Here is a 14,556-nt window from a genome sequence, read left to right on the forward strand (position 1 = left end):
GCATACCTTGGATGAACAGACACACAAGGAAAATAATAGTATTATCATCAGATGGGAAATGTTATTGGTCCCTACCCTGCAACTGCTATGGGATCACTTAGGGCTGAAGATGATTCTCCAGTTAAATAGGCCCACAGGTTACATTAAGGGGCAAGAGAAGAAAAGACATCAGACATTAGAGATTAAATCCTGCCAAGAGGACATTAGAAAGACAAATGAAGAGTGTGACAAAAGAATAAGAGGAAGAGGATACAGTGGAGCAAGAAAAAGATTTTAAAAAATAAAGAAAAGGTGGCATAACTGGTTTCATTCATTTTGTGATTCTCTTCAAGGTTTTCTTCACAGCAATTTTGACATCCTTGTTCCTGAGGCTATAAATGAGAGGGTTCAGCATGGGTACCACATTAGTGTAAAGCACTGAGAAAAATTTCCCCTGCTCCACAAAACTAGAAGACGGTGGCCTGATGTGAGTGAGCAGCCCAAATCCATAGAATAGACCAACTGTTGTAATATGGGACCCACAGGTGCTCAAGGCTTTAGACCAACCTTTAGATGATGGTATATGAAGAATATTGTAAAGAATCAAAGCATACGAAATTAAGATAATGAGGCTAGATACTATGACAACTGTCCCCACAACAGCAGAAACCACGAACTCATTGGCATAAGTGCTGCTGCAGGAGAGCTGGAGGAGTGGGAGAATGTCACACATATAATGGCTAATGATGCTGGAACCACAAAAGATCAGCCTCATCATACACCCTGTGTGGACTATGGCTCCAGCAAACCCCATCACATATGAACCAGACATAAGCAGAGAACACACCTGAGGGGACATGGCCACTGTATACAACAAGGGCTTACAGATGGCCACATAGCGATCATAGGCCATGGCTGTCAACACATAGCACTCAGAGCTGACAAAAAAGCAGAAGAAAAACAGCTGAGACATACATCCTGTAAAGGAGATGACATTCCTCTTGGAAATAAAGTTCATTAGCATTTTGGGGTTAAAGACAGATGAGTAACAGAGATCAATAAAAGAGAGATTGAACAGAAAAAAGTACATGGGGGTGTGCAGGTGTGAATTTAGACAAATTAGAATCATCAAGCATAAATTTCCCAACCCAGTGACCAGGTAGTTCAGAAGAAACAGGAAAAACAGGGGTAACTGGAGTTTAGGTTGTTCTGTCAATCCCATAAGGATAAACTCAGTCACAGAGGAAGCATTTTCCATATTCATTTACTACACAGTCGTGATCTGTAGGAACAGGGGCAGAAACTCAGATTCACAATGGACCTTCATGGACTTTCCCTGTTTCCCGAGTGATAGCTGGATCTTTTTATAACCACAGGGTTGTCTAAAGAGACTCATCAAAGCATCCAAAATACAAGACTTGTAATGACTATTCCCGCAGATTCCTCATTTTCTTCTTTCTGTCCTTACTCCTCTTGTTTGTCTCTGTGCTTAAAAAATACTGGTAGACTCCCAGTGTCTCTGCACATCATTCTTCCTCTCTCCAGGCTCTGTTCAGGATCAGGGCTGAAAAGAACAATAAATAGGTGGTATTCCACAGAACCCTCGATTTATATAGTCTGAGGTTTGAAAGGAATTGAGACATAGGTGATTCAACCCTCACCTTCTTTTTCTGTGATGCCTCACTGCCACTGAACCTTAGGACTCCTTCTACCTTACAGTCCTTAGAAGGTCAAAGTTTCTGACAAGGAAGAAGACAGTATCCATCACTGTGGTCCTCAGTCTTTGACATGCTAAGGGGACAGGCCATAATTTCTATTTGAGGATTTCCCCAGAAGGTCTTCTTCACTTGCAAGGATAATATCCACCTTAACAAGCTCCGAAGCAATCAATTAACTCAAGTAGAATGTATTTCATACCCTGTAGTTCTGGGAAAATTGATTAGAAGCACAGAAAATAATTCTCTCCCTTGTGATTTCCTTTCAAGTTAATGAGCTCCCTGACATTAAAAATTAATGAGTTTTTCTTTCCATTCTGTGTCACAGATCTTTTGAGACACAATATACTACTAGTTAAGTATTCTTCTTAATCCCCAAGGCAGAGTAATGTGTGTTCTGATATTTACTTTCTTTCTCATCTCTTGGAGTCTATGTCCACTTCCAAAAACAAAAGGACATCTGGGGCATAATCACTTTACAATGTATTGTTGGTTTCCCCCATACAACATTGCAAATAATAACAATCATATATTTACCCTCCCTCTTGAGCCTCCCTCTCCCCATCATCCCACCCATCCAGGTTGTCACAGAGTGCCAGGCTGGGCAGTGTTTATATAGTGCTATGTAGCAGCTTCTCATCATCTACCCATTTTACACATGATAGGGAATGCACGTCAATCCTATTCTCTCCATTGGTCCCACCCTCTCTTTCCCCAACTTTGTTCACAAATTTTTTCTCTATGTCCATGTTCCATTCCTTCCCTGTAAATAGGTTCATCAGTACTGTTTTTCTAGTTTCCATAGATATGTTTTAATCCTGGTAGTTCAGCTGGTAAAGAATCTGCCTGCAATGCAGGAGACCCTGGTTTGATTCCAGGGTTGGGAAGTTCCCCTGAAGAAGGGATAGGTACTCTAGTATTCTTGCCTGGAGAATCCCCACGGACAGAGGATCCTGGTGGGCTACAGTCTATTGGGACACAAAGAGTCAGACACGACCAAGCAACTAAGCACAGCACACATACGATATTTATTTCTCTTTCTGACTTACTTCACTCTTCTGTATAATTGGCCCTAGGTTCATCTAGCTCACTAGAACTGACTTTTATGTGTTCCTTTTTATGGCTGAGTAATATTTCAATGTATATATGTACCTGCTGCTGCTAAGTCGCTTCAGTCGTGTCCGACCCAGTGCGACCCCAGAGACGACAGCCCACCAGGCTCCCCCGTCCCTGGGATTCTCCAGGCAAGAACACTGGAGTGGGTTGCCATTTCCTTCTCCATATATGTACCACAACTTCTTAATCCATTTACCTGCCAATGGACAGCTAGGTCGCTTTTGCATCCTGACTATTGTAAATGGTGCTACAGTAAAACTGGGGTAAATGTGTCTTTTTCAATTATGGTTTTCTCAGGGTATATGCCCAGTAATTTGATTGCTGAGTCAGTGGTAAAGAACGTGCCTGCCTGCCAATGCAGGATATGTAGAAGCAGTTTCAATCCCTGGGTCTGGAAGATACCCTGGAGGACATAGCAACCCAACCATTCCAGTATTCTTGCTGGGAGAATTCCTTGGACAGAGGGACCTGGTAGGCTACAGAGAGAGAGAGGTTTCCTAACCCAAAAGGGATCCCCCATTATTAATTCAGACTTGACCCACAAACTTCTAGAAGCAACACTTACCAAACAAAGCCGCCATCCTCTGCTGTAAGGGGCATCAAAAGAGAAGTCTCATATTAGCCTACAACAATGCTGCAGACCAGAAGGCAAAAGAGGTAGCCCTGTCCCACCCCTCCCTCCAGTCCCCTGTCATCTTAGCTCTGACTCCATCCGACCCTCCCACCACCAGAAAAATCCTCTCTTATCTACACTCACTCTTTCATCCCTCGTCCAAGACACTCCAACAGTTCCTCCGTAACCACTTCCCCATATCCATGGCTGACCAACAATATTTAGATAACCTTACCTACTCCTGTCAAATATGTCAATGTATTAATTCCAATTCCAACCTTAAACCTACCTCCTTTCCAACCCATCAAATGCGAGGCAGCGTCCCAGCACAAGATTGGCAGATAGACTTACTCATATGCCCCCAGTTCAGAGATTCAGATACCTCCTGGTCCTTGTGGACACTTTTTCGAGATTGGTAAAAGCATTTCCCACTACAAACAAAAGAGCCCACACTGTGGCCCAAATCTTCCTCACAGAAATTACCCCCAGGTTTGGTCTGCCTTCATCCCTACAGTCTGATAAGGGCCTGAAATTTACGTGCAAGGTCACCCAACAACTTGTCCAATTCTTACAGATACCCTGAAAATTTCACATTCCATATCATCCCCAGTCCCCAGAAAATGTAGAAAGGATAAATAGAATAATAAAAAAAAACTCTTACTAAATTAACCCTCAAGGTACATCTAGATTGGACTAAACTTTTGCTGATTGTTCTCCTCAGAGTGTGGGCTTTGCCCAGAAAGCCCCTGAGGCTGAGCCCCTTTGAGGTGATGTACGGAAGGCCCATGCTGCCTCCTGGACTCCCCCTTGAACCTCCTCCCATACCAAGCTTCCTACACTGCCCTCTGCTGGTGGAACTCCACAATGCCCTAGACACAGAGACTGGGGACATCTCAACCTCGGCTCATTTTTACTACAAGCTGTCCCAAAAACTCAATGAAGATATGGAGCAAGTAACAGAGTTCTTCGTTTCAGTCCAAAGACAAATTAACTCATTAGCTTCTGTGGCCCTACAAAATAGACGAGCCCTGGACCTTCTCACCACAGAAAAGGGAGAGACCTGTCTTTTTCTAGAAAAAGACTGCTGCTGTTTTGTTAATGAAACGGACATAGTCCAAGACAGAGTCAAAGAACTTAGAATTGAACACCGCAAAAAAGAGTTAGAAAACCTTTACAATCCCCAAAACCTGTTCCATCAGGCCCTCCCTTGGTTACTCCCTTTCTTGGGACCATTGGTACTTATCATTTTATTCCTCTTATTTGGCCCCTGTCTCTTCAATCTCTTTCAAAAGTTTCTCCAAGAACAGATTTGAGCCATCTCTCAAGACCAAGTCAAGACTGTTCTTTTGCTTAAAACCCTGATGGCAAAAATAGAAAATCAACATTATGGGCCTTAGACTTCCTTCCTCCCAGACTACAAACCCCTGAGCCTCATTTATCAGTACAAAACAAACCCTTAACATTAATGGCGCCCACATCTCTTTCTCTTTATATATATATTCCTTAAAGTCTGGAATGAAGGAAAGTTGCATGGTTCAAGGTAGCCTAGAGTTAAAACTCCCCTCTAGGTCCTCCCCACCATTCTAGGAAAAACAAAGAACTCTCTCACCTGAAGAAAAAATAGACATTAGGTTGATTACGCCCAGCTCCAAGCTGGTCCAGCCTCTGCCAATCTCCAGAACTGCTTGCCCCAGCCATTTAAGAGATAACTACTCCCAACAACCCTGGAAAAGAATAGGTCCCCTTAGAACAGTAGCTTTCTACATACATGCCTATATAAACTTACTCTTTTCTTAGACAAGAGCAGCAGCTGCCCGCTAATCTGACTGCTGCCCCTTCTCACCTCATTAAAAGTGATCTGTTCCTGTAGAGTGCCAGTCTCATTGTTTTTCTGAACCTTGCCTACTCTAACTCCGTACCTTACACTGGTCACACTTGACCATCTCAAGTGTTTGAGCAGGATCCTGTTGGGCATTACTGGAACAGCCCATTTGCCTTAGCTCCTCTCTGAAGTACTTAGTTAGCAGTATTTGATGCAGAATTCCTGAGTTGTTTTGCAGATGTGAACACCCACTCCATCCCAAATGGAGGATGTTAACAACTTGATAATCAAGAGCACACAACCCCAGGCCGCTGGAGCCTAAGTTCAGTTCAGTTCAGTCGCTCAGCCATGTCCGACTCTGTGCAACCCCATGGACTGGAGCATGCTCGGCCTCCCTGTCCATCACCTACTCCCAGAGTGTACTTAAACCCATGTCCACTGAGTCAGTGATGCCACCCGACCATCTCATCCTCTGTCATCCCCTTCTTCTCCCACCTTCAATTTTTCCCAGCATCGGGGTCTTTTCCAATGAGTCAGTTCTTCGCATCAGGTGGCCAAAGTATTGGAGTTTCAGCTTCAGCATCAGTACTTCCAGTGAATATTCAGGACTGATTTCCTTTAGGATGGACTGCTTGGATCTCCTTGCTGTCCAAGGTATTCTCAACAGTCTTCTCTAAAACCACAGTGCAAAAGCATCCATTCTTCAGGGCTCAGCTTTCTTTATAGTCCAACTCTTACACGAATACATGACTACAGGAAAAACCATAGCTTTGACCAGACAGACCTTTGTTGGCAAAGTAATGTCTGATTTAAATTAACCTCTGTGACACCACACTGTTCCCTCGCCTTCAGCCAGAGAACTGTGCAGGAGCTGATCACATACCCTGTGACCCCTCTCTGCCATCTGCTTAAGAGTGCATTGCTTAACTCTTTTGGGGAGCTAGGGGCTTCTAAGTTCATGAGTCACCTGTCTCCTTGCATGACTGTACAATAAAACTTTCTCTGCTTCAAATTCCTAATATTTCAGTTGACTTGGCCTCACTGTGCACAAACTTGCATTAACATTCATCCCAATTTTAGGAAGATTACTTAAGCTGCTTTCATGATTGTGTGTGTCCCTCAGTTATGTCTGACTCTTTGCTACCCCGTGGACTATAGTCTGCCAGTCTCCCCTGCCCTTGGAATTTTCTAGGCAAGAGTACTGGAGTGGGTTGCCTTTTCCTATTCCAGGGAATCTTCCCAACACAGGGATCCACCTACTTCTTTTGCATCTCCTGTATTGGTAGGTGGATTCTCTACTACCATGCCACTTAGAAGCCTTCTTTCATGATTATCAGAGGCATTTATAAGAAATAGCCTAAATTAAGTCTCACTTAAGTTCATGAATTGAGCTAGAATTAGTTTACTTACTTACATGGATTAAATAGTTTTGGCTGTTCAGAAAATTCTCAAGTCCAGTCTCCATTTTACATTTAACAGTGTGAAAGATCATCTGATGACATTACTCTCAGGCTTTTAATGTTTTCATGTGTATCCATTAACTTTAGAATAAAACAAACTTTTTAATATGTAAAATAATTTGTATTACCTGTCTGCATCTAAATGTCCAGTCTCTATTTTCCTCTTCAGTTCAAAATTACCAAGATATTTGTTACTTCTCAAAAAACAAACAAACAAAAACAAAAAACACTATTACAGTTTGGTGTCTTTGAGTTGTGTTTCCAAGTCTTTGAAATGCAGTTCATTTCTATTTCATCTACTAAAATCCCTCTGCGAAAGTCTGACCTGATTCCCACAAAATGATTTAAATTATGTTTCCTTTGTTCTCTAACTTTAGATCATAAAACCCTAATGTTATACAGATTACACTATATTGTGTCTTCTAAGCTCCTTGGGTGCTATGGCTGTGTTTCTGATTTCTGTGTATATTTCATATGTGCTGGGTTCACAGAAGGAACTTAGCAATTGAAGGAAGAATTGCACCCACAAGAACAAATACTATAGATGTTGACATGATAGGGTATTTCAAAATTTTCACATGGTTAAAGTAAAAATTACAGAGAGGGTAAAACTGAGTAAATAAGAAACATCATACAAATATGATCATTTCAAATATATAATGAAATATTTTGAAAGTTCACACAAGAAGAAAAAAAACTAATAAACATAGATGGTTAACCTATTCACTTTTTAATATAGCACTGTGACATTATGATACTGTTTTCAGTTCAGTTCAGTCACTTAGTCGTGTCCGACTTTGTGATCCCATGAATTGCAGCATGCCAGACCTCCCTGTCCATCACCAACTCCAGGAGTCCATTCAAACTCATGTCCATCGAGTCGGTGATGCCATCCAGCTATCTCATCCTCTGTCGTCCCCTTCTCCTCCTGCCCCCAATCCCTCCAGGCATCAGAGTCTTGCCCAATGAGTCAACTCTTCACATGAGGTGGCCAAAGTACTGGAGCTTCAGCTTTAGCATCATTCCTTCCAAAGAACACCCAGGACTGATCTCCTTTAGAATGGACTGGTTGGATTTCCTTGCCATCCAAGGGCCTCAAGAGTCTTCTCCAACAGCACAGTGCAAAAGCATCAATTCTTTGGTGCTCAGCTTGCTTCACAGTCCAACTCTCACATCCATACATGACCACTGGAAAAACCATAGCCTTGACTAGACGGACCTTTGTTGGCAAAGTAATGTCTCTGCTTTTGAATATGCTATTTAGATTGGTCATAGCTTTCCTTCCAAGGAGTAAGTGTCATTTAATTTCATGGCTGCAGTCATCATCTGCAGTGATTTTGGAGCCCCCAAAATAAAGTCTGACACTGTTTCCACTGTTTCCCCATCTATTTCTCATAAAGTGATGCGACCAGATGCCATGATCTTCGTTTTCTGAATACTGAGCTTTAAGCCAATTTTTTCACTCTCCACTTTCACTTTCATCAAGAGGCTTTTTAGTTCCTTTTCACTTTCTACCGTAAGGGTTGTGTCATCTGCATATCTGAGGTGATTGATATTTCTCCCAGCAATCTTGATTCCTGCCTATGCTTCTTCCAGCCCAGCGTTTCTCATGATGTACTCTGCATATAAGTTAAATAAGCACGTTGACAATATACAGCCTTGACGTACTCCTTTTCCTATTTGGAACCAGTCTGTTGTTCCATATCCAGTTCTAACTGTGGCTTCCTGACCTGCATATAGGTTTCTCAAGAGGCAGGTCAGGTGGTCTGGTATTCCTATGTCTTTCAGAATTTTCCACAATTGATTGTGATGCACACAATCAAAGGCTTTGGCATAGTCAATAAAGCAGAAATAGATATTTTTCTGGAACTCTCTTGCTTTTTCCATGATCCAGCGGATGTTGGCAATTTGATCTCTGGTTCCTCTGACTTTTCTAAAACCAGCTTGAACATCTGCAAGTTCACCGCTCACATATTGCTGAAGCCTGGCTTGGAGAATTTGGAGCATTACTTTACTAGCATGTGAGATGAGTACAATTTTGTGGTAGTTTGAGCATTCTTTGGCATTGCCTTTCTTTGGGATTGGAATAAGAACTGACCTTTTCCAGTCCTGTGGCCATTGCTGAGTTTTCCAAATTTGCTGGCATATTGAGTGCAGCACTTTCACAGCATCCTCTTTCAGGATTTGAAATAGCTCAACTGGAATGCCATCACCTCCACTAGCTTTGTTCCTAGTGATGCTTCCTAAGGCCCACTTGACTTCACATTCCAGGATGTCTGGCTCTAGGTGAGTGATTGCACCATCGTGATTATCTCAGTTGTGAAGATCTTTTTTGTACAGTTCTTCTGTGTATTCTTGCCACCTCTTCTTAATATCTTCTGCTTCTGTTAGGTCCATACCATTTCTGTCCTTTATCGAGCCTATCTTTGCATGAAATGTTCCCTTGGTATCTCTAATTTTCTTGAAGAGATCTCTAGTCTTTCCCATTCCGTTTTTTTCCTCTATTTCTTTGCATTGATAGCTGAGGAAGGCTGTCTTATCTCTCCTTGCTATTCTTTGGAACTCTGCGTTCAAATGCTTATATCTTTTCTTTTCTCCTTTGCTTTTCGCTTCTCTTCTTTTCACAGCTATTGTAGTCAATTAACAAAATAATATTAAATAATTAAACTACATATTAACAAACTACATTTTAATTCTGCTGCTTTTAGTAAGTAATTTTTGTCAATTCATATACAGGTAAACTTTATTGATTCCTTCAACAAGTGTTTTTTGAGTATCATTTCTATATTCTGCATATGACAGGAGCTGGACTTATGAGTCAGATAAGACATTGATCCTGCCCCAAACAAGTTTATTGCAATGACACACAAATACACAGGAGTTTAAGAGACCACTGAAGCTAACAAAGGTCCATCAAGTCAAAGCTGTGATTTTTCTAGCAGTCATGTATGGATGTGAGAGGTGGACTATAAAGAAAGCTGGGCACTAAATAATTGATGCTTTTTAACTGTACTGCTGGAGAAAACTCTTCTGAGTCCTTTGTACTGCAAGGAGAGCAAACAGTCAATCCTAAAGGAAATCAGTCCTGAGTATTCATTGAAAGGACTGATTCTGAAGGTGAAACTCCAATACTTTGGCCATCTGATGTGAAGAACTGACATTGGAAAAGACCCTGATGCTAGGGAAGATTGAAGGCATGAGGAGAAGGGGACGACAGAGGATGAGATGACTCAATGGACATGAGTTTGAGCATGCTCTGGAAGTTGGTAATGGACAGGAAACCTGGCATGCTGCAGTCCATGGGGTCATAGAGAGTCAGACATGACTGAGCAACTGAACTGACTGAACTGAACTGAAGAGGGATATTTATTGCAAAATGAGCAAGATGTCAGGGACAATTTCCAATGCAGGAAAAAAACATTAAATGAGATGTTAAGCAGAGAAATAAGAATTAGTTCTGAAATCAAAACAATTAAGGGATTAAGGGAGCAGAATTAGCAAAAGCACAGAGATATAGATAAAGCAGCTCAATTTATTCACAGGCTGAATATACTGGCTTAAAAATTTTTTACACCCTCTGTAAAAACAATTTTATAATACAAATCAAGATAAATATGTTCTTATACAGTTGACTCTTAAAAAGCACAGGTCCGAACTGCCTATGTCCACTTATATGCAATTTTTTTCTTCCAGTAATCATTTACTAAGTTACTATATGACCCCAGGCTGCTTTATGAGAATGGAGGACTGAGAAGTCACGCCTGTATTTTCAATGGCTTGTGAATCAGTATCCCTTTAACTTCTGCCATTGTGCAAGGGTCAACTATACTTTTATCCAGTGAGTCAAATGTTGAATGCATGTGGGAAAGACTATAGAGCAGGAATGCTGGAAAATTTCCAGTGTACAAATGTAACAACATCTATTAGAAGCACAAAACAGAAACCATCAGTCAGTCCATTGCATTTAGGCAAGAAGACATTTTAGTTTCATATGCTGTCTCAGAACTCCTCCACATTTTTCCCACTTCACTCTCAAGATGAATATAACTTGCCCTTGGAACTGACCTTCTGGGTCCAAGACTATCACCTGAGTGGTCACCTCTATGCAGGCAAATGCTTAGATGCTTGAAGCCATCAATGACAGACTCATAGCACTGTGGACCTATCATCCTTATCATTTTTATGGTTTTAAATTTGATGAATCTTTTCATCAGTTTCTCCCTCTTCTACTGAACCAATACTATCCAATAGAATTTTTGGAAATAGGTCTGATGATCAATATTTGCCTTCTCCAATACAGTAACCATTGGCTACATGTGACTACTGAGTACTTAAAATATGTCAATATAACAGAAAAACAATGAATTTTAAATTTGATGTACTTTAGTTACATTTTGAATGGCTTACAAGAATAGTGGCTACCATATTGAGGTGTTCAGAAGAGCATTAGACAGCAATCCTTATATATTTAATTTGTTCATCATTATAATCCCAGCCCAATATTATTTATAATGTCTTCATAAAACTTTCTATTCAGTTTCCTTATCTACAAGATGAGAATAATTCTAGTATATACAAAACAAATGAGGATAAAGAAGAAGAGTACTTAAAAAGCTATTTGACACAAACCAAGTGATGTGGGCTTCCTGGGTAGCTCAGCTGGTGAAGAATATGCCTGCAATGTAGGAGACCCCAGTTAGATTCCTGGGTCAGGAAGTTCCCCTGGAAAAGGGATAGCTACCCACTCCAGTATTCCTGAGCTTCTCTTGTGGCTCAGATGGTAAAGAATCTGCCTGCCATGTGGGAGATCTGGTTTTGATCCCTGGGTTGGGAAGATCCCATAGAGGAGGGCATGGCAACCCACTCCAGTGTTCTTGTATGGAGAATCCCCATGGGCAGAGAAGCCTGGTGGGCTACAGTCCATGGGGCAGCAAAGAGTTAGACAAAACTGAGTGACTAAGGGCAGCACAAGCACAGCACGAGTGCTATATGATTGTTTGCTGTATATAATGCATGAAGTACTATTGTAGACATATTTAAAAACATACAGTTTGCATCTCTGCATTTTTCTCCTAACACCTACTATGGTATGTTGCATGTCTCCTGAATTAATAAATTATTGACTGCTTTAAAATATATGTAATATAAAAAACATAATTATTTATGAATAAACCAAACTACAACTTACTAACCTGATAAGGTTGGGAAAATTAGCTAATCTTTCTGTGTCTCAGCTTCTTTATTTTTTAAGTATCCCATATGTATTAGGTTTAATCATATCAATTTGCTACCTGATTCAACCTAATATTCATGACTTCCCTGAATATTAGGGAAAGAATCTGCTCTTATGGTAAAGAATCTGCCTGTGATGCAGGAGACTTGGGTTCAATCCCTGGGTCAGAAAGATCCCCTGGAGAGGGGAATGGCTACCCATTCCAGTGTTCTTGCTTGGAGAATCACTTGGACAGAGGAATCTGTCAGGCTACAGTCCATGGGGTCACAAATAGTTGGAAATGACTTAACAACTAATGCTTCACTTTTCAACCTAATATCATCTTCCACGCTGAGCTATAGTGAGAATTGAATGAGTTAACAAATATAACAAGATTAATATTAGATGTAGTGCATAGTAAGTGCTCAGTAAATCCTGGCTATAAATAATTGACTTATGTACATAAAAATAAAATGTTTGAAAACTATATAAAGTAGCTACAACTAACAAAACCAACACATTACCTACTGTGCTAATGAGGTGTTTACTACTAATAATTAGATACAATTAAATATTCCCCAAACCTCAAATAAACAGAAAAAGATTGAATTCATGGTTTAAAATATTTCAGAAATTATATTCATATAGGAAGTTGTTTCCAAAGACCATCTAGAGCAATGTCTGCAGGCTTTAATTCAGCACTTAAACTAATGACTGTCTACTGGCTCAACACTTAGAGTATTACACACAAGAGAGCTAATGATATTATCAACAAAGAACAGAAAAAGCAAATTTTAATTGCTCCTATACTACAATAGCTCATCTCTGGTGAAAGGAAATCTTAAGGGAGTTTCCAATAGCATCCTACATGTTTTTGATAATATTAATACCTCTTATATATTGAAATCTTAAATAAAAGCATGTCACTTTGACAAGCATCTCTGGTAGCATTATGAGGAAGCTACAATAAGGAGTCATGACCCTTGATTCATAGTATCTCTACAAACAATGCTAATCAAGATCTGAATTTGAACACCCAGTGAAAGGCAGCATAGGAATTTCTATCTTGAACAGTCCCTACCATCATCATCAAGATTTCCCTAGAGAGCACTTGCTCTAAAGCAGACATTCAACCCAACCTAAGGTTTCCAAGTAAAGGGTGAGTATCTGAACTTCACCTGTTCCAGAATTTTTTAATCTCAGAAAAATCAAGATTGCCAGGAGAAATATCAATAACCTCAGATATCCAGATGACACCACCCTTATGGCAGAAAGTGAAGAGGCCCTAAAAAGCCTCTTGATGAAAGTGAAAGAGGAGAGTGGAAAAGCTGGCTTAAAACTCAACATTCAGAAAACTAAGATCATGGCATCTGGCCCCATCACTTCCTGGGAAATAGATGGGGAAACAGTGGAAACAAGTCAGGCTTTATTTTGGGAGGCTCCAAAATCACTGCAGATGGTGAATGCAGCCATGAAATTAAAAAATGCTTACTCCTTGGAAGGAAAGCTACGACCAACCTAGATAGCATATTCAAAAGCAGAGACATTACTTTGCCAACAAAGGTCCATCTAGTCAAGGCTATGGTTTTTCCAGTGGTCATGTATGGATGTGAGAGTTGGACTGTGAAGCAAGCTGAGTGCCAAAGAATTGATGCTTTTGAACTGTGGTGTTGGAGAAGACTCTTGAGAGTCCCTTGGACTGCAAGGAGATCCAACCAGTCCATTCTGAAGGAGATCAGTCCTGGGTGCTCATTGAAAGGACTGATGTTAAAGCTGAACTCCAGTACTTTGGCCACCTGATGCGAAGAGTTGACTCATTGGAAAAGATCCTGATGCTGGGAGGGATTGGGGGCAGGAGGAGAAGGGGACGACAGAGGATGAGATGGCTGGATGGCATCACCGCCTCAATGGACTTGAGTTTGAGTGATCTCCAGGAGTTGGTGATGGACAGGGAGGCCTGGCGTGCTGTGATTCATAGGGTCACAAAGAGTCGGACACGACTGAGCAACTGAACTGAACTGACTGAACCACTTCACACTCAATTACAGAGACTTCCTAAAAATGATTGCTATCTAAAAATGGTTACTCACTTCTCAATGTAAAACCTCTGAATGCAGAAAACTATCTTTTTCATAATTCAGCCCTTATTATATTCAGACCCATTTAATGGTTAGACAGTCTTGCTTTGAAACACATATTTTATGGACTGCAGCTCTGTCCTTTGAGGTAACAAACAATAAATCTAATTCCAATTCATGTTATTAGTTGTGTAGGTACTTGGAGTAAAGTATTTTGATCCAAATATTGTTGTCTTGGATAATTATAATCTAAAATTCACCATTGTAAATTATAGCTCCCAGAACTAAGCACAATTCACCAGATGTATTTTTTTCTTGTGTGATTATCACTACCTTAATTTTGGGTGCTATGTTCTTTTTAATGAAATCATTGGCAGTGATGTGTTTTCTCTTCATCCAGATGTTTTGAACACAGATTCGTTAGGCCAGCGCTTTCCAATTTTGAATGTTTTTTGCAGACCTGACTTATTCCTACTTATATCCTTCCAGATTCAGCTTTCTTTTGGAAGCCTTCATTGACCCTTACCCTGGGTTAGCACCATAGTCACCATGTTCTGGAGG

General features: G+C 40.6%; 1 protein-coding gene across 1 annotated transcript; it reads right to left on the reverse strand.

The window, feature by feature from the left end:
• Nucleotides 1–310: 310 nt before the first annotated feature.
• On the reverse strand, nt 311–1,243 carry OR8C26 (olfactory receptor family 8 subfamily C member 26). The gene has a single exon (NM_001390507.1). It carries the CDS (start codon nt 1,241–1,243, stop codon nt 311–313), a length of 933 nt encoding a protein of 310 aa, NP_001377436.1.
• Between the last annotated feature and the right edge of the window lie 13,313 nt (nt 1,244–14,556).

Source organism: Bos taurus, chromosome 29 (genome assembly GCF_002263795.3).
Source record: "Bos taurus isolate L1 Dominette 01449 registration number 42190680 breed Hereford chromosome 29, ARS-UCD2.0, whole genome shotgun sequence".
In the NCBI taxonomy this organism is placed as follows: domain Eukaryota; kingdom Metazoa; phylum Chordata; class Mammalia; order Artiodactyla; family Bovidae; genus Bos; species Bos taurus.